The sequence below is a fragment of the Agelaius phoeniceus genome, chromosome 4 (genome assembly GCF_051311805.1).
Source record: "Agelaius phoeniceus isolate bAgePho1 chromosome 4, bAgePho1.hap1, whole genome shotgun sequence".
Classification (NCBI taxonomy): domain Eukaryota; kingdom Metazoa; phylum Chordata; class Aves; order Passeriformes; family Icteridae; genus Agelaius; species Agelaius phoeniceus.
Window position 1 is genome coordinate 15,027,992 of NC_135268.1, and position 26,127 is coordinate 15,054,118.

The 26,127-nt window shown below is 38.8% G+C and overlaps 1 protein-coding gene across 8 annotated transcripts in view; it reads left to right on the plus strand.

Moving 5' to 3' along the window:
• The window catches only part of WDFY3 (WD repeat and FYVE domain containing 3), a 152,623-nt gene that overhangs the window by 113,735 nt on the left and 12,761 nt on the right, over positions 1-26,127 (plus strand). For 3 of the 8 annotated variants that reach the window (XM_077176944.1, XM_077176949.1, XM_077176945.1), the window contains 27 exons: positions 1,455-1,690; positions 2,933-3,067; positions 4,159-4,338; positions 5,833-5,877; positions 6,322-6,555; positions 7,910-8,009; positions 8,706-8,866; positions 9,431-9,660; positions 10,513-10,622; positions 11,480-11,662; positions 12,580-12,737; positions 13,588-13,665; positions 14,390-14,617; positions 15,454-15,507; positions 17,318-17,486; positions 17,663-17,826; positions 18,564-18,712; positions 18,984-19,104; positions 19,443-19,528; positions 19,803-19,883; positions 20,284-20,338; positions 20,688-20,807; positions 21,493-21,610; positions 22,754-22,860; positions 23,396-23,549; positions 25,109-25,200; positions 25,527-25,739. In XM_077176944.1, coding sequence (XP_077033059.1) covers positions 1,455-1,690; positions 2,933-3,067; positions 4,159-4,338; positions 5,833-5,877; positions 6,322-6,555; positions 7,910-8,009; positions 8,706-8,866; positions 9,431-9,660; positions 10,513-10,622; positions 11,480-11,662; positions 12,580-12,737; positions 13,588-13,665; positions 14,390-14,617; positions 15,454-15,507; positions 17,318-17,486; positions 17,663-17,826; positions 18,564-18,712; positions 18,984-19,104; positions 19,443-19,528; positions 19,803-19,883; positions 20,284-20,338; positions 20,688-20,807; positions 21,493-21,610; positions 22,754-22,860; positions 23,396-23,549; positions 25,109-25,200; positions 25,527-25,739 — 3,761 coding nt within the window. The remainder of the gene's footprint in view (positions 1-1,454; positions 1,691-2,932; positions 3,068-4,158; positions 4,339-5,832; positions 5,878-6,321; positions 6,556-7,909; positions 8,010-8,705; positions 8,867-9,430; positions 9,661-10,512; positions 10,623-11,479; positions 11,663-12,579; positions 12,738-13,587; positions 13,666-14,389; positions 14,618-15,453; positions 15,508-17,317; positions 17,487-17,662; positions 17,827-18,563; positions 18,713-18,983; positions 19,105-19,442; positions 19,529-19,802; positions 19,884-20,283; positions 20,339-20,687; positions 20,808-21,492; positions 21,611-22,753; positions 22,861-23,395; positions 23,550-25,108; positions 25,201-25,526; positions 25,740-26,127) is intronic. The other 5 variants (XM_077176947.1, XM_077176951.1, XM_077176946.1 and 2 more) reach the window with 4 other exon arrangements.

The window sequence follows — 26,127 nt, forward strand, 5'->3', positions numbered from 1 at the left end:
TTTTGCTTAAAGAAAACTCTCTTTTTACTGTTTCCCACAATATATCCCTCAGGATATTCAGCTACAGGCATAGGATGGTTCTTTGCATTGCCATGAATTAGGAGGATTAAGGAAAATGGTTTTTCAGAAGCTGTAAAACCCATGCAAATATTTTCTTGTTAAAATAAAAAGCATCTGTTGTTTGGCTCATTCTGATTAAGGTTCTGTATTTTATTTAAGAAACAATTTTGCACATGCATTTCCCTTGCCTGGTTGTGCTTTAAAAACTTAAACCATTGGCTTTTTAGGGAATAGGCCATTCTTTACTCAGTATGTACTCTAAATGTCCAATATCATAAACATTTTCTTCAGTCACAAAATCTTTCGAAGTAAGATTTTGATTTACAATTACATTTGAAAGCATTTTTCAAGTTTCCCTATTTTTCCCATTATACTATCACTTTAATTGAGTCCAAGCTAGGCCGTGGTGAAAAAGATATTTTTAAACTTGAGTCTCATAACCTGATAGTGACAGATAATCTAATTTTTGTATGCTGTGTTTTTTAAGAAATCATAACAGACTGGCTCCAAGATTTCTCATGAAACCAAGTATGATGAATTTTGTTGAAGGTTATTGATGGAATTTTGTCCGCTGTGTAGTACAGATTTCATTAATTTGATTCCTGATAGAGATTTTCTGTTTAAAAAGTCAGTTTCTGGTGGAAAGTGTGTCTGTATTTGAGCCTCAGAAAAACCACCTGACCACTGGCAGTGTCAGACCAATGGCTCATAGTGCTGATGTGGAGACAGACCTGTCTTCCTGCCTCTTTCCTTGCTTGAAAATAAGTGCTTTTGCCACCTAGGTGTATTTTTTTTTTTCCTTTAAGTAGGAAGTTGAAATAAGTAGGTAGAAGCATCACAAAAAGTGGTTCTGGCAGCACTTAAATAAAATAAGATTGTTTAAGGCTTACTACCAGCTGATTAATCATTAACAAAATATCTGAAACAAAATGCCTTTGAGACTTCTCTGGACACAAATTAGCTGCCCATTGACTTAAATGGACCATGGATTGCTGCTTCATTATATAAATCTGTAACTGAGATTAAGGTGATATTTTGATCTCAGCCAGCAAAATACCTATTTTCAGAAGCCTGGGTTTTAAAAGTCAGAAGTTATGGTCACAGCCAGAAAATGGATATGTGTGTAAGCAGTTATATTAAGCAGTCTGTATGGAACAGTGTCATCTATATGGTACTGGAAAGCAGTAATTTCCTTTATTTTTTAATTGTTTAAAAAAAATGAGACATCTGAAGCAGAATGGTGTTGTGTGTGATAGTCTGTATGTGCACATTTGTTTTGTACATCATCAGTTTCTGAGGAGGTTCCCTTTTAATCTCACCAGGTGAGCAAGAAAGGTCCTCACAGGCAATTCCCTCTTAACGTTGTTGCCTTTGTGCCTTGTTTTCTGTCCCAGGGTTCAATGTTGGCCGGAGTGCTGGTGGCAGATCGACGGTGCGGGAGATTAACCGGGATGCTTGTCACTTCCCAGGCTTCCCCGTTCTGCAGTCCCTTCTCCCAAAGCACACGAACGTGCCCGCACTCTATTTCCTCCTCATGGCCCTTTTCCTGCAGCAGCCAGTCACTGAACTGCCTGAAAACCTGCAGGTCAGTGCACCTGTCATCAACAGCCAGTGTAATCAGGGTGCCAAGGTAGGGATTGTCCAGTAAGATGTGAATGCAATTCTGTCTGTCGTGAAAGAAAATAATGAATTAACCGGGCCCTTTCCTTCTCTGCAGCTGACTCACAGTCATGATGTGGTGTTTAGTTCTATGCTCTTTGGGTTGGGAGTATGTAGAAGCCAGCCTGCTATGGCTTAGCTGTCACTGGTGTCACTCTGGTCCATTTTGGGGTCAAATGAGAAGTAGATTCCTAGTTCAAGCTGGCATGTTGTGGGCATTTAAGGGAACATAATCTTTTGCTTACTTGCTTTGGTTGTGAGGTGGGTTTTTTGTGTTTTTTTGTTTAAGAAGTGGGCAGTTGCTATGTTAAAGAGAGTTCACAGGTTACAAGCAAAACAAGGTTGCTTTTATTTCAGTCTGTGTGGTTTTATAGGGAGACAACTCAGTTGTTGCTGAAAAAATGTTGATTGTTCTTATTCTGAACAGGTTATATTGGGCTTTTTTGACATGAGTAGATACTCTATTACCTACAACAGTCCTAGGAAACCCCAGGGTAGTGCCTTATGAAGAAAAGCCACACACTCCATTCTAGATAGACAGGGTGCCTATTTAAAATGGGTGCAGTGCTGACATTATTTTTCAGTGAGAACTGAAAAGTAGAACTTCAAACCAGAAGGTGCCCGGTTTCTTTCTCAGGAGGAGTACTTGACAGCACATTCAGCACTCTGCTACCATGAGGCAGAGTTGTGAAACTCACTCCTCTGCCTACAGCACTGAAGTATGACACTGTTAAACTGAAACTAAATTCAACTACTTAATAGCACTCTTAATGCTAGAGGTGGACACTTGGTTCCTTTTTATTTTTAATTTATTTATTATTTAGACTTGCTGGAAAATACAACTTGATTTGTTTGTGGTGTTCTTTTTTTTTTCTATGGAATACCATGTGGGTTTTACTGCTAGATGTGGGTCAACAAAGTTGATTGTATGGCACATCTGCTGACAATTCTTTTGTTTCAAAACATTTGCATACTTTATGAGAAGTGAGAAGAAAGTGAGAAGATGAGAGTTACAGTTCCATTAGCTCATGGTTAAAAGAAATTTTCTTCAGTGACATGTGACCTTCATATGACATTTGGTGATAAAGTTTGGAGGATGTAAACTAATTTTTTATCTACTGCAAAATGAGTGTATTGTATCTGTAATAAGAAGCAGTATACAATTGCCCAGGATAAAAGGATCATTTAATGTCTTCTCTTTCACCTCTTGCAGTTTGATTTAGACTCCATTTGGACATTCATATTTGGAGTTCCTGCCTCCTGTGGCACTGTTACCTCCTCAATACACAGTGTTTGCACAGAAGCTGCCTTCTTGTTACTGGGAATGCTGAGGAGCATGCTGAATTCTGTAAGCATCGGAAATTTTGCTTGTATTTCAGTATACTGTGTTGTTCAAGTTTTCCACGTGGTTAAAAGCCAAATTAGAAGGGTCAAGGTTTTGTTAGTATCATGACAAAATTGGCTGTTAGTCTTGTAATACTTGGTGGAAAGTGTAATTTTCTTGGGTTTTTCTATGTTACTTTTTTCCCTGTATCTGTGGAAATATTAGTAGCAACAAAATTATCACTGTTTTTCCACAAAAAGGCTGAGCTTTCTGTTCAGCTGCAGTTAAAATGAAACAAGAAAGCAGAAGGATACAATGTCCTCGTCAGAGATAATTCCGTTTCTTTCCCGATTAACATCATGGGAGAATGTTTGAGACTCTGTATCCCATCTGCTCAGAGCTTTGTGAGTTGCAGATTTCGTTCAGGAACCTTCCCCATGCAGAGAAGTCCCTGACTACGAATAGCCCCATGCCAGAAGAAATTAATTTACTGCCAGAGAAATGTGTCATCTTCTCATCTTTGAATCTAATGTCAAGAGTAGGGAAAGTTGGTTTCTCAGTAGGAAAATTATGTATTTCCTTGAAGCCAGAATGTGTTATCTGCTGAAAATTGCCTCCTGAAGTGCTTGAAAAGCAGCACCTGTTTGCTTGTCACCTGTTGGATCATCATGTGTATGTGATATGCTCTATTGCTTGCATGTTTCTCCCAAGGTAACATGTCCAGAAGCATCTTCTGGACAAGTGTACCTGCTGCAGAACCCATTCCTGTTGTCACTTGTTCGGTCTCTCTGCTGGTGACCGATCATTGTGTTTGGTCCTCACCTGTTTGGATACACTTCAGACATGCTTAGAGACATGTGCTGTGTCTTGTGTGCTGACGCCAGGCATGTTCAACTCTGCCATCACATTTTGGGTTGGCTTCAGTCTGCTCATGTTTGCCAATACTTCTGAGTCATTACATGACAGGGCACACATTTTAGCTTATGGTCAATGATGTGCTGTAAAATGCTGTTGGTCTCCTGTTTCAAACGTGCTTGAAAGCGTGCTCTTCCTTTCTGAAGGAAATATTCAGGTGCTGCAGTCTGTGCTAATCTGGTGTTTGTTTCCCAACCCAGCCCTGGCAGTCAGAGGAGGAAGGCTCTTGGCTTCGGGAATATCCAGTCACCCTGATGCAGTTCTTTCGGTACTTGTATCACAATGTACCTGACCTCATTTCCCTGTGGATGAGTCCAGAGTTCCTGTGTGCGCTGGCTGCAACAGTGTTTCCTTTCAACATCCGGCCATACTCTGAGATGGTAGGAAATCCAGCTGCTTGCCTTTTTATTTCTCACATGAGTGTTGCTTTTGAGGATTTATCAATTACCAGTCATACCAAGATAAAGCTCTACTCACTTGCACAAGAGGTCATCATCAGGGCTGAGCTGGATGTTTTGTACTTGAGTTGTGGATCTGAGAGAAGCGTGTGTTAAACTGCAGGGCAGTTGTTGTGCAGGGACATCAGAAGCAGCATTTTAGGGGCAATAGGCAGTTTGCTTGTTTTCTAGAGGGCATTTTTTTCGATTGTATGAAAAATGCGAGCTCAAATTTACACAAGCAAAAGAGACTGTCAGCCCTCTGCTCTGGAGGATGTGATGAAACCCAAAACCTCTTTTTCCTCACATTTCCCATTCCCATTTCTGGTTTTGTGGCTTAACCACAAAGCAATGTTCTTGTATTTCCTGAAACTACTGAGCTCAAGCCAAGAGAGGGTGTGAATTCAACTTTGCTTGCATTGTTGGCTGAAGTTTTCTTTGAGCCTAGTGTCATTTGCATATGATACTATTTCTAGAATATGAATGGAAAGGGAAAAAACAGATATTGTTAGCCAGCATCTAAAAGTAATTTTATTAAGAACATGGAAGGATAATTAGTCTAGAGGTTGCCAAATGCTAGAACTATGGAGAGTATGATAAAAAAAACTTCAGGAAATAATAACTTGTGGTATGCTATTATTTTGTTGTCAATAAAAGTGGGAGACCAATTTTTAACAATGCCTACTGGTGAGTCTCTCTTAAAGACATGGGGATTTTTGCTTTTTTGTTAAACTTGCATTTCAAGTACATACTAGGAGCTTGCTCTCTCTCAAAAAAGTTCCACTTACAAACTGGTAATGCTGATTTGGCATTCACCTGTACAGAGTTTTTAGAGGAGCCTTGTGTCTCTAAGCAGACTTTAACTACTAGATCCCTTAAAATTCTGTGTAGCTGCCTGGCAACTTGAGCTCTTTGCTGTCTGAGGGTGCTCTTCACTCCAAATTGGTTTACTCCTCCAGTGTTTCTGTTTGCCCAAATGTGTAGCACTAATCAGTGCCTGGTGAAATACCTGAATCACAGCCAGATTTCTGCAATAAAACATTATAATTTAAATTCAGCCTTGGGAGAAGATTCTTAACTTTTTTAAACGTCTTTCAGCTTTTCTGAGATTGCTATTAAAAATAGAAAGAATACATATTTGGGCTTCTCTTAATTTCTTAAAAACACTCTCCTGCTAAAGCAGACCAAATGTTCAAAACATTTGGTTACTTGACATGTAAGCTGGTGATGCAAGAATCCTGTTGAGGGAAATCATATTGTCTCATCTTTCATTTAAGGAAGGGAGTTGCATAGAAAGAGTCAGTCTTCTGGATTTGACAGCTTTCATTACTGTTTGTGCTTTTGTTACAGTCCTCTTTAAGAGCTAGCCTTTCAAGGTTTCTGTTCATCAGAAATGGGAAAGCTGTGGAGACCCTTTTTTTTTTCTTCTTCTTTTAGAGATTTTTGGGAAACCGGCTTACCCATAACTGCACTCTGATGAAGGTATTGTATTAAAAGAAAAAAAAAAAGGCTCAGTTCCTTTTTTGTTTTATGTTATGTAAGCTTGATGGCCTTTTTTTAGTTGGCTTCTGTCTTGATTTTATTTTAACGGCTTTAGTTAATAACTTTTTCAAAACATTTCTTTTTTTTTTTTTTTTTTTTCAATGAGAACATTTATTTTTGCCAAGTATCTAGAAATCATCCAATTCTGTTGGTCAGGGAGCATGAAATGTAACTCATGCCAGATCATCATTTGCCTTGAGAATCCAAAACTGGATGTTTCCATATTGGAGAAGTGATTCTGAATATCATAATTTTCTAAAAAGGCTTCTTAAGAAGCAAAATGTGAAGTGAAATACCTTTAGAAAGACAAGCAAAAAATAGAGAAGTGAAGAAACTGCCATTAATTAGCTGATGTCTGCAGTTTTAACATGCTGGTTTTTACAGGTCACTGATCTTGATGACGAAGTTGGGTCCCCGGCTGAAGAGTTTAAAGCCTTTGCAGCTGATTCTGGCATGAACAGGAGCCAATCAGAATACTGCAATGTGGGCACCAAGACCTACCTGACCAACCACCCTGCCAAGAAGTTCGTGTTTGACTTCATGCGTGTGATGATCATTGATAACCTATGTCTCACACCAGCCAGCAAACAGACTCCACTGGTAGACCTTCTGCTAGAGGTAGAACTTCTTTGTGGTTTAGTTTGGTTTTGTTATTTGAGCTTAGTTGTGACACCTTATTTTCATAAAATGTTTTTTCTTCTATTACCTTACAAAGTTAGGCTAGTGGTAACCTGAGATTCAGTGGAATTGTCATGAAATAAGAGTGGAGAAAAAAAGAAACACTAATGTTTCATAAAGAGTAGCTTGCTCACTTTTCTTTAATGGCTTGGAAAACCAGCGTAAGAAGCTTTCTTCAAGTTTTATTTTGTGGAGTATGATTCAGTGGTTAAGCACCTTTCCAACCATGACATCTCTATTGACTTTGTTGAAAATTTAAAACCCCTGCAGAAATTAGGGTTTCTGTTCTGTTTGTATTAGATAAAAAGAAATTGTGCCATAGATGGTGTCAGTTAGATAAAAAGACATACGGGTTCATATACATTAAAACCTCACAAAACTGTGTTGTCTTGCTGTCAATCAACTTCTGAAGTTCATGACACATGAAGAAAGCATTGTCCTGCTAATGAGGTGAGGCAAGGAGGTGAGGAGTTCAGTTACTGTTTAACTGCCTACACCTTCAGACGGTACATTTTGAAATGTTCACATCACTTCTCATTCACCTTGATCTACCTCTTAACTACCTCACCTTATGTGTTGCTGAGTCTCCCAGAATTTTTTTGAAAGCTGCAGGAATTTTGGGCCCCACTTGCATGCTTGTATATTTCCTAACAAGTTTCCTGGGGCAGCTGGGCACCTCTTTGCTGTCACTAAGCAAAAACAAATGAAATGTCAGAAGATGTCAGTTATCCACAGACACGGGAGGCATATTTGAGATCATGTTCAAGTGGCTGCAGTTCTTCACAGCTCTTTTAACTTGTTATCACTTATCAGTGTTACTTGCCCATTAGCATAAATAGAATTAGGTAGGTACACACTGCCAAACTTACTGTTATTTCTCTTTCTTCAACTTAAACGTTTGATGTGTCCCATTTGCTCATTGTTTACTGAAGGAGGTGACTTGTGTCAACTAGAAAATCACAGGTTGAACATATGTTTATAGTGTAGAGTTTCATGTACCTTTTCAGTATGTGTTCTTTTCCAGTACCTGTTATGGCAGAAGATAAATTTCCTGGATTTAAAAAGGAATAATGTATGCTTTGCAAGACTGCATGCAGCCAGTGTATACTCGATGTGCATGCTTAGATTTTTGATAAAGACAAAACTTTTTTATTTGAGACAGAATGTTAAGAGAAAAAAAAATGTAATTCATGGGAGCTGAGAGAAAAGGAAATAATGTAGAACACCATCCCTCTCCCTCTTTTTTGTTCAGAGATAATAATTATCTTAATATTATTTTAATATCATTTTTTAGGCTTCTCCTGAAAGGTCAACACGAACCCAGCAGAAGGAGTTTCAGACATATGTTTTGGATGGAGTGATGGACCACCTACTTGCAGCTGATGTTTTATTGGGTAATATACCAAAGTTTAATAGTCAATCTATTGATTTGGACACCAGGTTTTGATTCTGTGACTTTTTATTTTTTGGTAGTCTGTTTTGTTGCAACTTTGATAGTCTTAATTTTTTTCCCCTGCCCTTTCTTTTCCTTTGATGTGTAAATTGTGTTGATGTGCTTGCATGTTCCGTCCCTACCTTTATCATGCCAAAGCTGTAAGATAAGTTATTCACAAAAACTACATGGCTTAGGGGGTCCAGTCACATTTCATGGTGGCTTGCTGGACTTCCCTGGAGCTCTTGGGCTGCTCTGCCTCCATCCCAGGTGTCATAAGGAACTGTATGCATTTCTGTTCAGACTTCCTTGTAAGGTTCCCCATTTCTTGCCACAGCAGTAATTCAATAAATTTAATTTAATAATAACACCCACAGTCTTCCTGTGGGTTCAGTGCATTAATAAAATAAATCCAGAATAATGTTTTAAAAATCCAGAATAGTTTTTTAAAAGATAAAATAAAAGTCCAGAGCCGTGGTTGCTTACATCAAAGGGATTTTGTATTGTAGGGAAGCCATGAGGTTTTAGCTTTCATTGACTGAATCTCTTTGTCTTTTATAGAAGTCTAGAAAGCATAAACTAATGTGAATGTATTTATGCAGATGGGGTTTGAAAGCATTTGACAAATGTAGAAAACTTTGGGGTTTTTATTACCTAGGTGAAGATGCATCTCTGCCTATAACGAGTGGAGGAAGCTACCAAGTGCTGGTGAACAATGTGTTTTATTTTACACAGCGTGTGGTAGATAAGCTTTGGCAGGGCATGTTCAACAAAGAATCCAAGCTTCTTGTGGACTTCATAATCCAGCTCATTGCACAGGTAACAGGGCTGTTTGTTGTATTACCCTGCCTGAAAAACCATTTTTGCAGATTATGTGGAAATGCATGGAGTGATGTCACTAAACAATCTGATAGTGATATATGTTTGGGAAAAGCACAGAATATGCTTTTCTTTCTCAGGCTCACTCTCTCTTTACAGAGCTTTCTTAGCACATCTTTCTGTGAAGAGCAGTTGAGTAAGAACTGCTCTCAGATCACATTATTTTTTTTAGAAATCCCCCCCAAAATAAACAGTGAAATATGCATCACATGAATTTTGAGACGCTCCCTAAATTTACCTTGACGTTTTTGGGAACCTTCCTCACACACTTTTATTTGAAATTGTTAGAAGACTTACTGTTAGAAATCGACAGCATCTTTATAGATGTTAAAATTCAAAGTGTTTAATCATTAATGTCATTTAAGTCCTTGAAATTAATGGAATTGACACTTAGAGTAAAATGCTAATTCTGGAAAATGAGCTTGGGTCAGTTCAAGGGAAGATTGTGTGCCAGTAAAATGAGTTGCTGCTACTTCTGATCATGTTTTTTTTACTTCCCTTTAGTCAAAAAGAAGATCTCAGGGACTCTCGCTGGATGCCATTTATCACTGCCTGAACAGAACCATCCTGTATCAGTTCTCAAGAGCGCACAAAACTGTTCCTCAGCAAGTGGCTCTCCTTGATTCCCTAAGGGTCCTTACTGTAAACAGGAACTTAATTTTGGGACCTGGAAATCATGATCAGGAATTCATCAGCTGCCTAGCTCACTGCTTGATTAATCTTCATGTGGGAAGGTAAATATGTCAGACAGAAGTGCATTCCACAGCCAGGGCAGGGAAGTACTAAAATTACCCTTTTTTACTCACCTTGCAAATAAGTCAGCAAATTTTGGAGGGCTGTTTATAATTTTCCAGCCAGTGAGTTGCAAGCAAGCTTAAGAAATTCATTTTGAGACAACACTACGTTTAAAGATCCTGGAAATAGAGAACATTTTTACCTCCTTTTGTAGAGGTATTCTAAATACTGACAAATGTGCTTATCCAACTATTTTGTTGACTTTTTATAAATTGAAATGTTTTAAAGATAGAAGGAAGCACTGGTGCTAGGTAATTAATAGTCAGAGGATCCTGTCATTGGACTTACTGTCTGTTGAATCATTTCATACAAGCTCAATATCTTGGTATTTCTTCTGTATAGCATTGAGTAAGGCCAGTCATGCATTAAATCAGGCGTCCGTGACAAATGCTGTAGACACCTCCTTTCCTGCATTGCTGCAAATGCCAGCCTGGCATTTTCATTTGTTCTTTCCAAGAAGATCCACAACTTGTGTTTCATCCAAAGATACTTAGTAACAGTCATCAAACCCCAGTGTTCCCCATTTCTGACCTCGTCTGTTCTGTGTTTCTTCAAATATCACCATCTTCTGCTAGTGACACCAGTATCTGTGGCACATCATCTCTTCATAAACCTTCAGTTCAGCTTGTGACCACAAATTGTCAGACCTCAAATGGACAGAAGTGCAGATGCTTTGCTGTAGTAGTGTGTATTAATCTTTGTGAATCTGATACAAAATCAAATGCTTTATCTTGGCTTGGGTTTTTGTGTCTCTTTATTCTGATGATTGTTAATCCATTGTGTGTTTGTAGCAATGTTGATGGGTTTGGATTGGAAGCAGAAGCCAGGATGACAACTTGGCACATTATGATCCCCTCTGATATAGAACCAGATGGAGTCTACAATCAAGATGTCAGTGAAGGTAATCTGAGAATGACAAAGCCACAGATGTCTCATAATGCCACTTCTGTATTGTCATCACTAATCTTTTACCCCAGTGACCCAGGGCAGGGTCTTATGGTATGTGTGTGTTACCCAGTTACTCTCTGGAGGGGCACTGGGACTGTGTGTGTATAAAATTGCATAAAAAATAGATGAAAAGACTCTTCAAGGAAGTACCAAGATAGACACATTGAGGATAAATTAATGTTTTGTTAGAATAGTAAGAGCTCTTCATTGTTTTCTGGACATTCTCCAGAATTAGAAAGACAGTTTTATGTGCACTGCTTTAAATGCAATAGAAGTGGCTCATTTTAAGGTAAGAAATATGTGGTATAAACTATACATTACTATTTTGTATACTATGCTTACAATCTTTCACTCAAAGGAAATTTATGAACTTGCTATGGAAGAAAGTATTCAGTGATTCTTAAATGTGTGTATTTAATATTGATGGAGGTACTTAGGCACACGTTATATGTGAAAATGCTGAAGCATAATGTATGTATAGAATTATATATATATTTATAGACACAGACTCTTATAAGGTTTTTTCAATCTAATTTTGTTAATAGATGGGTGTGGGAGATGAGTCACAACTAATCAGAGCCAGTGTTTCAAATTCACAGGGAAAAAACTGTCAAAATTAATTGCTGGACTTTCTGATAGCATACATAATGGCAAAAACAGGCGTTCTGGCCAAAGGCATTTCACACATCATGCAAGGGGGGGGGAGAAACTACAGTGTAATCACAGAAATTATTAATTTCCTTACTGTAAAAATGTCAATGCTATGAGCACTGTAGAGAGCTTGCTGTTTGTGATCTTGTACTTATGCAGGTCGCCAGCTTCTTTTAAAAGCCATAAACAGAGTGTGGACAGAGCTGATCCACAGTAAAAAACAGGTTTTGGAAGAAGTTTTCAAAGTGACACTGCCTGTCAATGATCGTGGCCAAGTGGATATAGCTGTTGCCAGACCTTTCATTGAAGAAGCGAGTTTAAAATGTTGGCAAAATCATTTGGGTAAGTCCTGACTTGAGGATTTGGCTGTCCTGAAGGATGGATTTCCTCAGCATAAACTGTATGCACTGGATGTTTTAATATAGGCTCAACTTTTTTTGTAGCTGTAAATACTCTATAAACTGGCACTCTGTAATACAGAATCCTTCAGAAACAGGACCATAAACAGGATATTCTTATGCTCCAGTGCACAGGGCCCTCTCTGAGTTAGCAAATAGCTTATTGTGGATTACAGTGGTAGAAGCATTGAGCTCCTCCCCATGAACCCTTGAATTGTGGTGACCTCTATTACCATTCCCAGGATTAGATGTGCCAGGCAGGGAAGGGGATCCTCTTAAGCATGTCTGGGTGCAGCCTGCAAACTCTTGAGATGGGAAATTGGTGGCTGAGCAGTCCTTCTCTAGCAGCAGTGATGCTATGACTAATTCTTGGCTAGGAAATATGTTCAGCATAGGAAGCAGTTCTGCAGGAAAAGGACCCAGGAATCCTGGTGGACAAATTACAGACAAATTAGCTCTGCATCCATGTAATAAAGATCAATTGGTGCTTGACTGAATTAGCAAGAGTTTAGACAGCAGAAATTACAATTCCATAATTGTAACTTGATTCCATAGATGTGACTCATTTGATTATTTCACAGTTCTGAAGTAATTGAGGTTAACCTGGATGTACAGAAAACATATTTGGAAACCTGGAATACTTGTTTTTGCAGTATCTGTGTTTCTGTGTGTTCCTGGCTGATGTTTGTTAAGGTTTCCAATATCTCCCTCATGGCCAGTGTATTTGCAGAAAGCGTTTGAGTACAGCTACACCTTTTTTGAAGCAACAGAAAAGGTCATTCTATCTAAAAAAACAAGTATAATGGGGGGAGGGGGAAAAAAAAACCTTCTTAAAAGTGCTCCCAACCCTTTGTTTTTCAGCTCATGAGAAAAAATGCATCAGTAGAGGAGAGGCTTTGGTTCCAACCACACAGTCCAAACTTTCAAGAGTCAGCAGTGGATTTGGCCTCTCTAAACTGACTGGTTCCAGGAGGAACCGCAAGGAGAGTGGGCTGAGTAAACACAACCTCTCCACACAGGTATTTTCTGTCAAGAAATAACATGCAGTCTAAAATCCAGCAATATATGTTCAGGATCTGTGGTAAATATCCCAAGGTGGGGTGTCTTGCACAGGATGAAGTATTATCTTGTGCTTGGTTTTCTTTCCCTTTTTTGACTCTCCAGACTGGACATCTTGCTTCTGTGTATCTAATTTAGTAGGTCCATCTGCATATCTGTAACCTTAAGCTAAGAGTCAGCCCTTCATTGTTGGTGAGACTGCTCAGCTGCTTCTGGTTCATGACTGTGGTAGTCTGGATCTTAAGTTCAGTTTGCAATGCTGCACTGAAATGGAAGCTGTGATACAGATGTTGGGTTTTTTCCCCATTCTGCCCTCAAGATGGAAAGAGGGGTTTGAAAATTTTGTGGAAAAATATGCTGCTAGTTCTCTTTCTGAGCTGAAAATTAGTGGAATTGAGAAATTAATGAATTCTCAGTGCTCTCAGTCCTTTTGCTGGTGAGTAGGTATATAATGAAGGGGAAAGGGAAGAACTTAACAAATGGAGCTGACAGGAGCTGGTCCTGGTTGTATCAGAAGAGGAAGCAATAAGTGAAAACAGAGATACCATGGGACAAAGTGAGGAGGGGTGGGTGTCTTGAGGATTTCCAGCAAACTGGGCACTATCCACAAAATATTACTTAAAAGGAAGAAGGGAAGAGTACTTTTTCCAGTGCCAATCTGTTTAGGAATGTTCTGAATGTTTATTTTAAGGAACTATTCTTTGTGAGCAGGTTTAGCAATGTGGTGTATTCCTAGGCTTTTCATTCAAACTCTTGTTTATAAGAACAAACTCTTGTTTATTCTGTTTGTCACCTTGTTTTTTGTCTTAGGAAATTTCCCAGTGGATGTTTACTCACATTGCAGTGGTTCGGGACCTGGTTGATATGCAGTATAAAGAATACCAGGAGGTATGGATGGCTTACAGTGCTAATTACCTGACACTGATACTTCAGCCTGTTAAGTTATACCAATGCCATTTCTCAGTATGAGACTTGTGAAATATTGGCCTCTCATAGGTGAAATGCATGGATGTTTACAAACAGTTGTTATTTTTAAGGGATTTTTAGGTACAATCAAATAAACAAACTCATTTTGATCTGGTTGTAGATTAAAATTTTTGTAGCAATATCACATGTTAAGTGTGAATTTTTTTAAAGAAGCTTAAATTCCTTACAAGTGTAAAAAAAAAAACCAAAGCAGGGAACAAAAAGAGAGTGATTGGAAGTACACTGTATTTCTAAAGCATTGTAGAAAAACTGAGAGGAAATGTGGAGAAGCATTGTGTCTAAATGCTACTTTCATAGTAACACAAAGAAAATTTTGTGGTATCATCCAGTAATAGAAAGTGGCTGGTCTGTGCCTTCCAGAATGAAATTGTTCCACCCTGTGGTGTCTGCCAATCATTCCCAAAGGCATTTCATTCAAACTGGTTGCTGAGCTATGTGCTATAAATCTTAAAAAATAACTTCTGAGAGAAACAGGTCATTCAAAGCAATTTGTTTCAAAAACCGACCACGAAACTTTGCTTCATTGAACTTCTCTCCTGTGCAAATAAGGACAGGAAGTCCTCGTATCTGGTTTCATTCTTAAAATCATTTTTCAAATTCCATGCATTTATGTGTTTGTGTGCAGCGCCAGCAGAATGCATTGAAATACGTGACTGAGGAATGGTCTCAAATTGAGTACGAGTTACTGCGAGAGCGAGGGCTCTGGGGGCCCCCCATCGGCTCCCACCTGGACAAGTGGATGCTGGAGATGACCGAGGGACCCTGCAGAATGAGGAAAAAGATGGTGCGGAATGACATGTTTTATACTCAGTATCCCTACATGCCCGAGGCTGAGCAGGAAACAAACCTGCTGGTAAGTATTCAGGAGTTTGGGATGGCTGAGATGGGTGATTACACCCTGTTGCAAAATGCTGCTTTTTTTTTTCTCCTTGATAACTTTTTCTTAAGAAAGATATTTTACTATTTTGGTACGACCTGATATTCTTCTGTCTGTTCTAAATGGTTGGTAAAGTCCAGTTGTTCCTCATGCTATATTTAGGGAAGGGACTGAGTCACTTGGCTCAAAACAAAGCAAATTTGGATATGTTGCAATATAATGTGAGGTGTGCTGAGTGATCCTGCCAACAAACAGCACTGGCATCTTCACAAGCCTCCAGAGACTGAAAGTTCCATTATCGTGTGAGGTTCAGTCTGGGTTCTTGTCCTTAATCTAGATAATGTGCAAAAGGTGATCTGGGAAAAAAAAAGGTAAAAAGGGCTACAGGCCTTGGTTTGGGTGCACTTCTGAAATGTACTTTCGTCAGTCCATGAAGATGAAGGTGGGCTGTGGAGCAGAAAAGTTTGTGGCCTTTGAAAGCTTTGCAGTTAGTTCCTGTTAATTTTGGAACACTGCTTTTAAGAAAGGAAGCAGTCTTTATTACGTCTTTTTAAGCATGTGTGTATGCATGCAGGATTTTTTTCCCCTCAAATTATGTCTGAGTGTCAAAGTACTTTAAAAAAGCAGAGAAAGCTTTGAAGTCAGTCAATTTTAAACTATTAGATATTTTTGCCTGCTTGTGGTCTGACACACAGTAGCTGTAGTGACAGTCTAATTCACATGAAGTAGAGAACATGCCATCATACATTCTTCTCAAAAGTGTTCTTTCTCTGATGTAATTGATGCTTATGTAATTGATGCCCTGTTTCCAGTCTGACTTCTCAAACAGACTTCCTGAGACATCTGATGATACCATTCCTCAAAAGGTAAAGAAACAAGTACACTGACTGAAAGAATGTAAAATAAATACAACTTCTGCATGTTAGGCAGTCTTAACAAGGCTTCTACGTTTGGCTTTCAACTTGCTCTTTCAGTAAACAATTCCACACCTAAGGTTTTTTTCAGTAATCACATTAGAAGATGTTACTGTGCTGTCCTCAACCTTCACCTAATTAAACTTTCTGTAGACCTTCCCTTCTTTGCTGCACACTAACAGGCTGTGTTGGGCTGTGCTACCACTGTTCTCACTGTGTGGAGTGTTGTGGCTTTGGGACCTGAAACTATTGGTCAGTGGAACACATTTAGTAATGGGCAACACATCGCTTGGAAGCACTTACTGGGAAAGTGTTTCCTTCTAAGAGAGGATCTGGGGAGCATTTTTTCTCCTTTTTGTCCATAATGGGCTGTAAAAGGCTGACTTTTGTTAAAGGCCATATTAATTTTGTCTTAGCTGACTCTTCTCTGTTTTGCTATTGATAAAATGCACACATTTGCTTAAAAAATATGAATCCTTTCTTGAAAAGAACAGACATTCTTGGAAGTGGCTTCTCTGCAAGCATTTCAATATTCTGCCTTTCTCTGTTAATTAGAGTCACGGTCTTGCCCATCACTAAGTACAGTGTGTAATGTGCATTCACTCATTTTGAATTTCCTTCTACAATTATCTAATTCATATAAATGCAAGTAATTCTGTTATACAGAATATCTAATATAAATTGTTACTGTTTTCCTTCATTCCTTCACCTTAGCAGTGCTATAAAAGATTTCTCTTTGTAGGTTATATGTGAGTTGTTTCCACAAATGTTTTAAGCATCATTTAAATGGCAGTTTTGTGCTGATAAGGAGTGAAGACTTGGTTAAACATAAGTCAGGAAATTAAATTACAGTGCCTTAAGTTTTTGATTTTTGGTAGCAGCCAATTTGACCTGAATAATAAATTTCTGTGTTGTTGATCTTAGTATCCTTATCATCCTAAGCATCAACTTGTAATAAAGTTAGTTTGATTTCTGTTCTGAATGTTGCTTCCTTAATTAAGTGAGGAACATTAGAATTACCCTGTGATGGGGGTTGGGAGACAAAGAGGAAGGAAACATTACACACAGAAAAAAAACCCAAATCAAAACAACAAACACTCAACAAAGCAAAAAAAAACCCACAAAAAAAAGACCAAAAACACCACACAAAGGTACAAACAATGCTCAAATATTTACTTCAGGCACATGCATATTCTCATGCCAGTCTCCTCCCCATAAGCCATCAGAAACTTTATGAAAAAAGAAGCAACTAAATTAATGAAGAATTTTTGAGACTTAAAGCCAATCCCTGGGTGCTTTTAGTTCATACCAGCTTCCACATAGTTGTATCTTCTTGAGACAATTTTTTATTAAAATGACTGCCTAACAGAGAAGTCAGCTGGCTAACAAATAAACTACATATGTTGGTAGGGAGTAAAAAGATGATAAAATGGCCTTCTGAGCAATCAGTGTTAAGCACAAGTATCCCAGCCTTTTATGACAGTTCATAACATACTGACCACACCTACTCCCTATGTTCTAGTTTTATCTGCAGGCTTTTCTGCAACCCCATGTTTGCTTAAATGGCTCTATAGCTCCTTGCAAATTAGCCAACAGATCAGATCTCCTGAAGAGTCTCTGTTCCTGTCTGTGTTGGTATATGAGCACGCACAAAACACTCAATGGGCATGCACTGTGCTGCACACCCTGTTCCTGAAAGACCTTCACTGAGGGACTGAGGGAGGAGTTGGCTGACCAAGCGATTTCTTCCATTATTCCCAAGAAACCTGCTCGCTACCGGAGAGCCATCAGTTATGACAGCAAGGAGTACTACATGCGCCTGGCTTCCGGAAACCCCGCCGTCTTCCAGGACGCCATAGAAGAGAGCACAGTTGGGGAAACAGCTCAGCAGGAGCCAGAGCATGGCGAGGACACTATTGCAAGAGTCAAAGGTTAGATAGTTTGGTTTGTCATCCTCTCATGCATTTGCATTAAGACAAGCGCAAGTCCTGCAGGACTCTTGTTTTTCTCTCTTGGCATTGGGTCAGTAATTTGAAAGATTATAGGTTCTGTGAAGTTAATTTTCTATGTCTCTTTATGACATTTATCTGTCTCTGTTCTTTTCCAGGCCTGGTGAAGCCTCCCCTGAAACGATCTCGCTCTGCTCCTGATGGAGGAGATGATGAGAACCAGGACCAGTCACAGGATCAAATTGTTGAGGGGAGTTCAATTGATGAAGAGGAGAAGACTGACAATACAACTTTGCTTCGACTTCTTGAAGAAGGAGAGAAGGTACTGTTTCAAAACACTAAGAATTTAATGTATTGGAATTTCTTCATTATGTGTCCCAGACATGAATAAATGTCCTATATATCTTCCTTGGTCTGTATATTTCATCAGCTTCTTCCTTAAATGTGTACTTTGTGTGTCTCACCCTAAAAATGCTGTACTGGAAACATTGTGGGTTTTTTTTTTACCTTCTGCCTGCAAGGGAAAAATTCACCTGCCCTGAAATGAAGGCTATGAGCTATCCCATGCTTGGTTTATTGTCCTGTCAACTTAATAATCAGGATAGAAAATAAACATTGAAAATGTAAGCGCTGAATTTAGCACACTGTTCCTAATTAATTGTTGCCTTCATTAGAATGTGAAGCCTTGATAAGTAGTATTTTATACCCAAGATCAGTGGTGATTTACCATGCTGTGTATTTGGTATTTCAGGCTTTGTCCATCATAAGTATACCATTAAATAGCATTGTGATCATGGTTGAGTAGGCTGAAGGTAGTGCAGCATAGTGCGAGTGGATAAACTGGTAAATAGATACATTTATATCATACTAATGAGGCTTTATCCAACTTCCTCCCCAGTTAATAGTCACTGGCATTAGGTCTGATTAAAGGAGACACTGACAGAATTTTTGCTGTATGTTCAAATGATACAGCAGTCTCTGGGACTTGTTCTAACAGAGCAGTGGTCTGAGCCTGTGCTCCTTAACCTGCTTTCCCTAAGCATCTGCTTTTCCTCATAGATCCAGCACATGTACCGCTGTGCTCGGGTTCAGGGCCTTGACACCAGCGAGGGGCTGCTTCTTTTTGGGAAAGAGCACTTCTACGTAATCGATGGGTTTACCATGACAGCCACCAGGGAGATCCGGGACATTGAGACACTGCCTCCAAAGTGAGTACATTCATAGAGAGTTTCCTTGATCCTTAGAAACTGAACAAGAAGTATTCAATGAGGTTTTTGAGGAGTCAATTCCAAGATAATGTAAGATGCTGGAAGACCTCAGGTACTGAGCAATTTGTAGTATGGTATATTGTGAAAATATGTTATCAGCTGTTTCTGTAACTGGACTCTCATATGAAATTAATTGAATAATTCTTTTCCATGAAGAAAATTTCTCTTCTTTTTAATCACTTCACTCAGGCCTGTTTATGTTCCTTTACAGGATGCATGAGCCAATCATACCTAGGGGAGCAAGGCAAGGTCCAAGTCAACTCAAAAGAACTTGCAGCATTTTTGCATATGAAGATATCAAGGAGGTGCACAAAAGGAGATATCTTTTGCAGGTAACTTGGACCCCATATTTGGAGTGTTTTGATGATGTAATTTTTAGAAATGAAAATCAATACATAACTGAAGAATATTTGGAAAGAGAAGCTATTGACTGTGTTGAAATTGAAGCATTTAGATTGGGCATCCTTGTTGCAACTTACCCAGATTTAGTTTATTGGGCATGTCAGTCAATGTCAGTTGTCCAAAAATAAAACATTTGGTTGCACTAAGCAAAGTCTGCTTCACTGTGATTTAGTGCCACATATAGCATGACTAAACTCGTCTGTGCCTGGGCTTCAGAGGTGACAAGAAAATAAGTTATTGTTGACATGGGTTTGTCCTCTGTTTTCAGCCAATTGCAATTGAAGTTTTCTCAGGAGATGGACGGAACTATCTTCTAGCTTTCCAGAAAGGGGTTAGAAACAAAGTTTATCAAAGGTAATGTAAAATAAATTAGAGTTTTTAACATGAATGTTTGCAAATACCTATGTGGAGGCTTTGTTTGGTGCCTGCTAGCAGCTTACTGCTGCAGGAAGGAGCCACTAGAAGGCACTGCATGCCTTCAGTGAGAAGAGGCTCCTGTGATTTTGTTGGGGATGTTGTGGAGCTGCTCAAAAGGAAGTCTGGAACTGTACTAAATGCGTGCTGCTTTTCAGGAGATGACATCCTGAAGGCAGAAACACTAATCATAATCTTCTAACTGCTGCTGCAGGTTTTTGGCTGTGGTGCCATCTCTGACCGACAGCTCAGAGTCAGTGTCTGGGCAGAGACCAAACACCAGCGTAGAGCAAGGGTAGGTGGTTCTGTTCCTCACAACCTCTGGGGCTCATCAGTTTCCAATATATGATGCTTGCATTGATATCATGATTATCTGGAGAATATCAGAATTAATGTTATCAGTATACTGATACATTCTGAAAGGTATTGGAGTGCTGAAGCCATCAGATTTATCCAAGTTGTTAAAAATATTTTACTCATCAGCCACCACTTGCAATGAATTGCATAATTAACATGCATAATTTTTACAGTGTGTGTTTAGAATTTTAAAAAAAGGTACTGCAAAAGGAAAAGATACATGTTCTTCTAATGGTTGCAATTTATAACTTTTAATGTTGAAATTTTGGGTTGTCTTGTGAAAATGTAACCGAGTTCTTACTGCAAACTCAAGAAATTCACTTTCTTCTTCCCGCTAGGTCTGGCTTGCTCAGCACTTTAGTGGGAGAAAAATCTGTTACTCAAAGATGGGAAGTAAGTATGAAAATGCTGGGGTATTTTTTGTATTAAATTCCACATTTTGTAGTGATACATAAATAATCAATACACATAAGTTGCATTCTCTTATTCTAACCGGTGGAACACACTGTTGTAGCAAGTGTATCTCAGCATTTAATTTTTAGTATTTCGTGGTATCATCATCAAATAGGAAATGGTTCTACTGTTGAATTGCAGGGGGAGGGCTGTAGTAAAAGTAGAGTGAGCATTGCAATATTGAAGTATGTTTATGTTTGAGGAGGGCTGCACACTGACAGTCTGGCTGGTTGACATTTGATTGTTGTAAAGTGAAAACTTTACTGTGCTGTTATCTGTCTGCCTTAAGAGAGGAGAAATCAGTAACTTCCAGTACCTGATGCACTTGAACACCCTGGCTGGCAGATCCTATAACGACCTCATGCAGTACCCTGTCTTCCCCTGGATCCTCGCAGACTATGACTCAGAGGTAAATGAGTACCAGCCTTGATAGTGGTCTTGTATAAGTTGAACGTTTCTATTGTGTTTCTCCCACTTCTCAACAGGGAGGGTATTAGAGAATCTTGGCTGGGCTGGTTTTACAGATGTTGTTGGCCTGTGCACAGGTGAGGGCTGGGATCCAGAGAGAGGCATTTGCCCCTCTACCTTGCAGCAGTTCTTGTAAATGTCTGCATTAGCTTTAAGCTGTGTGTCCTGAAGTATGCTAAGCCCACAGAGAAGGTATCCTTGTTCAGAAGGCTGTGGTAGGGGCTACTATGAAATCTGGCCCCATGGTGAAAGAATATGCTTTTGAAAAAGATGGAACATCCTATTGATGCTTTTGTGGACAGCCATTGCACCAACCAGACCATTACATAAAATATCGTTAGGGGACTTGTTGAGTATTTGTGAAAAAATTAGGGGGAACTGGGGACAGGATAAGAGGAGCAGGGCAGAAGTTGTGCAGAGCCCAGATGTGATTGCAGATAAAACAGGCTGGCTGTCTTGGATCAGACTGAAGGACTGTTTTAAGCATATCCAACATGGCACTTGCTGTGTGTGTAGAAAGCAGGGATAACAACCTTAAGAGGTAGGTGGTGTTAACTGTGGTAATCAGCAGCTTTCAAAGGATGTGGTTTGGTTTTATAAAATCATTGTCTGATATATTTTTAAAGGAACTGGATCTTACAAATCCCAAAACATTCAGAAACCTGGCCAAGCCCATGGGAGCTCAAACAGAGGACAGGTTAGCCCAGTACAAGAAGCGATACAAGGATTGGGAGGATCCCAATGGTAAGTAATAATCCATCCTGCAGAAAGAACAGATGAACATGTGCCTGTCATCATAGGAAGGACTCATGGATTTTTTTGTAATGTGGGGAGAGAGATTTAGATACGGATGTGCAGAACTCTGCCATGGTCTTTTTTGTGACCATCCAACAAAGTCTAAATTAGAACTTAGAGATGTTGGCTTTCTTTCTGTGTTGTTTTAAATCTAAATGACATCTTTGTTTATATGTAAAAACAAAGAACAGTTGCACATTTAGATGAGTTTAATATTATATATATATATGGGCAGGCACATGAAGCACACAATCAGCTGTGTCTGCTAATACAGTTTGATTGCTGCTGTATGAAAATTAGTAGTACAAAGAATTCAAATGCTTCTGCATTAGCAGTATTCTAGTTTTTTCATTTCTAATCTTAAAGTATGGTTTTTTGGCTGAGGAAACAGCAGCTTCTTAGCTAAAAAAGCCTCAGAATGAGATGCAGCTAAGTTACCTAGCCATGATTTTAGAGCTTTCTTGTACATTGAAAATAAAACTTCTGTGTTTGGCAAAACAAGTTTTCTTGTGTGCCTTCATTAGATAGAAGCCTATAGAAGATAGAAGCCTGTTTAACTACTGCAGTGCTGTTCTGTGTCAAACAGCAGTAGGTGGCAAAGACAGTCATTTTTAGAAACAAATCAGTGTTTTCTAAGTGTCCTTGTGCAGACATTTTGCCAGGAAATTAAGAAAGTAAAAGCTGTACAAAATCTGTAGGCAACAGTTCTGATACGTATTTCTGCCCAAGATTTTAAATCCATAGTACAAAATAACACCAAAAATTAAAAAAAAAAACTTTTAAAAATGTTTCTTCAGCAGAAATCACTGTAGTTGCACTGCAGTATTTCAATTAGTTAAAACAAAAAATTAGTAACCATTCAGTACTGCTTTGCAGAACCCTGTTGAATTAGGGCTACTGTACTGCAGCCAAACTCAAGTGACAAAACATAAATCTTTCAGATACCTGAGAATGAAAATTACAAATTCCAGTTCTGAAGGTGTCCAAGGCTGCAGAGTAATTAAAATGCAGTGTTAATTTTTTTTTCCAGTAGTACTGATTCTCTCACCTAATGACTTTATTTCTCCTATGTTTATGATTTTTAATCTGCAGGGGAAACCCCAGCTTATCACTATGGGACTCACTATTCCTCAGCCATGATTGTGGCTTCCTATCTTGTCCGGATGGAGCCTTTTACTCAGATTTTCTTACGGTTACAGGTAAAAATGCACTTCAAGTTTCTTGCCTGCTGTGTATTTCAGGCATCACTGGGAAATAAGATCAGTCAGCTTTGTTTTCATCAAATATCATAGAAGAAACACCTTTTAGCAGAGTTCTTATTGCCTGGCAGGTTTTTGATATGTCTTTTTAAAAGGTGTGATGGAATTCACCTTTTTTTTTTCCCTTGTAGTTTGAACATTTTCCTAAATGTACACAACAAAGTAGCAGCAGACAAAAACCAAAAAGAGTTCTATTGTGAAAAATATTTTGCTGTTTCTCTGAAAGAGACTACATTTGAAATCAGACAGATGAGACTTTTCCTAAAGTTCTGTATATCTGTACCTATATTTTGTGTTATCATGTACCTGAAAGTACATGATAATGCAGCTGATTAGATTGGTTGTGTTAAAAAAAGAAATGTGCTATGTTCTAGTGTCTTCATTTGGCAGAGGATGCTCTGATTTGCCTTCCTGGCAAAGCCTGCCATGCTGAGGGGTGCTGTGACACTGACGTGCTGCTCTCTCTGCCCGGCAGGGCGGTCACTTCGACCTGGCTGACCGCATGTTCCACAGCGTGCGCGAGGCCTGGTACTCCGCCTCCAAGCACAACATGGCAGACGTGAAGGAGCTCATCCCAGAGTTCTTCTACCTCCCCGAGTTCCTGCTCAATTCCAACAATTTTGACCTAGGTAGGCAAAAGGAGCTTGATAGCGGCACTGTGGGTGGGAGAACAGAGCCAGACAGACTTCCAGGTATTTTCTCAAGCCATGAGTGTTCATTGTAAGCAGTTTAGTGAAAAGTGTCTTCTGAGAATTGCAGAACTAGTCCCTGAAAAGACTTTTGTTTGGAGCGGTGTATTTTTGTCAATTTGGGATTTTTTACCAGTTCAAAATGCACAGATAATAACGTTTTACTTAGAATTCCACTGCTTTGCATTTTTCTCCATGTAACCTATTCCATGATGGTGTTCACCATCTTTGTTGTTTATTTTTTGAAGCTTCTCAAAATCTGTTTGAAAAATCTTCATTTTTAGAACTTCATTTGAAAATTTTCCTAAAGGTTTTTTGAATTGTCGCAGCAGTTGCGACAGTGATTAATCAGCAGGAGTCGTGTAGGAGACCTGTATGTTGGAGATGCATGTTACTTATTATATGTCACTCTTAACACTGGTGTTAAGCTCTTATATTCTGAACTCTGTGCTGTGAATCTATTACCAACAATAAAGATTAATCAAATCATAGGTTTTAATGGCCTGCAAGCCTTTATTCAAAATCTATTGTAGCAGATTGGAAGCACAACCTTACAAAAAAAAAAAGAAAAGCAAAACCCAAAGAACACTTTGCAAAACCTCTTCCATCTATATTTTACACTAAAGAATATGAGTATTACTGAAAAAATGTTGAGCTCTTGTCCACTTATCTTTGTATCTGATAATTTTAGACTGTAACCATTGGAAATTCTTCACTGAGCATTTGGACCAACAGTAGAAAAGGCTCTTTTAGGAGCAGTTGTGAAACACTGAGGTACTTTAGATTGTGGTAATTTGTAGCAAACCTGCTTCCCATCCTCCCAGGTGAAAAGAAAGGAAGATTTGAAGTTTGGTGATGCAAGTAAAGTTTCTGTTGGAGCATTGCACTTAATTTTGTGTGCCCCTGTAAAGTCGGAAATTTGTAGGTGTTCCTCTGAGTTAATAGGAAATGTGGAATTGTCTCTTGACAACAGGTGACAGAACAAGAATATAACTGAAGAGTTTTACCAAATATATTTTTGTTGATCACAACATGCCACTATTTGATGTCCAGAGAGTGAATGTATTGTGCCGAGGCCATGGTCATATCAGGGAATTGCCAGTATCCTTGGGCATGGAGCTTGTGGGGGATACCAGTTAGCTCTGCACTGTTAGGAAATGAGTGTTTGGCTGCACATCACAGGAGTACAGGCTATTCTCAGGAGTAAAATGACAATTTCATTCCATGATAAAATGCTGTTTTCCTCTTCAGAAGCCTTAGCGAGGAGTATTTGGACTCTTTCTCCTGAAAGCAATCTTACATGAACAACTGGGGCAGAATTTTTCATGTTTTATTGCCTGACATTTAAAACCACAATAGTATTTTAAAGAAGAGACTGCAATGGCTTCCTTTATACATACATGATATTAGACTTTGATTCTTTTTCTTTTTTTTTCACCTTTGCTGTTGCAGTTCAGTTTCAGTGCTTCTGTCCATTTTTTTTCCTTCTTTTTTATTAGGTTGCAAACAAAATGGCACTAAACTTGGTGATGTAATACTCCCTCCATGGGCAAAAGGAGATCCTCGTGAGTTCATCAGAGTCCATCGGGAGGTAATTTGAATTTTAATGGTGACAGTAGAATGTCTGTTGGGACTTTCCACTGCACATTAATCTAAGCTCAATTTGTGCAGTCACAGGCCAGTCTGTGAGTTCAGGCTTGGAGTCTGATTGTTGCCAAGGTCTGTAGGACCAGCGTTTCCTCTCCTTCCTTTTTGGCTACAGAGTACTTTGAGGCCAGACTTGCTTCAATGAAAAGCTTTGTCAAAATGTGACAAAAATATGTCAAATCATGTTCTGCATTTCTTCTTGTGACAAGTGTAGTAAATTCAATCAGTGAGCAATTCAACTCATTTTAATGCATGCCTTCTGAATTTCAGGCTCTGGAATGTGACTTTGTGAGTGCTCACCTGCATGAGTGGATTGACTTGATCTTTGGCTATAAACAGCAAGGCCCTGCTGCAGTAGAAGCTGTAAATGTCTTTCACCATCTCTTCTATGAGGGACAAGTGGACATATATAACATCAATGATCCTTTAAAAGAGACAGCTACCATAGGATTCATTAATAACTTTGGACAGATACCAAAGCAGGTATACCCTTCGTAGAATTCTTATTTTCCAGTTAACACTCAAATTGAAATGTGTTAATATAAAACAGGAAGGTGTTTTAGGAGTGAAACTTCTTGGGAGTATTTATTCGTAAATATTCTTCCAGTGATACAAAATCATTTATGTTTCCATCATAAATTACGCAAAGATGGACTTTGGGCTTTACTTGTGAGCTTAGAAATGTCTTTTTTCCCCTTTACATCCTTAAAATAAAGGCATAATGAATTATAGCTCAACTCTTAAAATCAGCATTAAAAAAACCCAGAACTATGTTCCTGCTGCAAAGTCATAGGGGAAGAATGAAAGTGCAACTTCAAAGTAATGCCCAGTGCTAAGGTATTTGAAGTTACCCTGTAATAAAACAATTTCT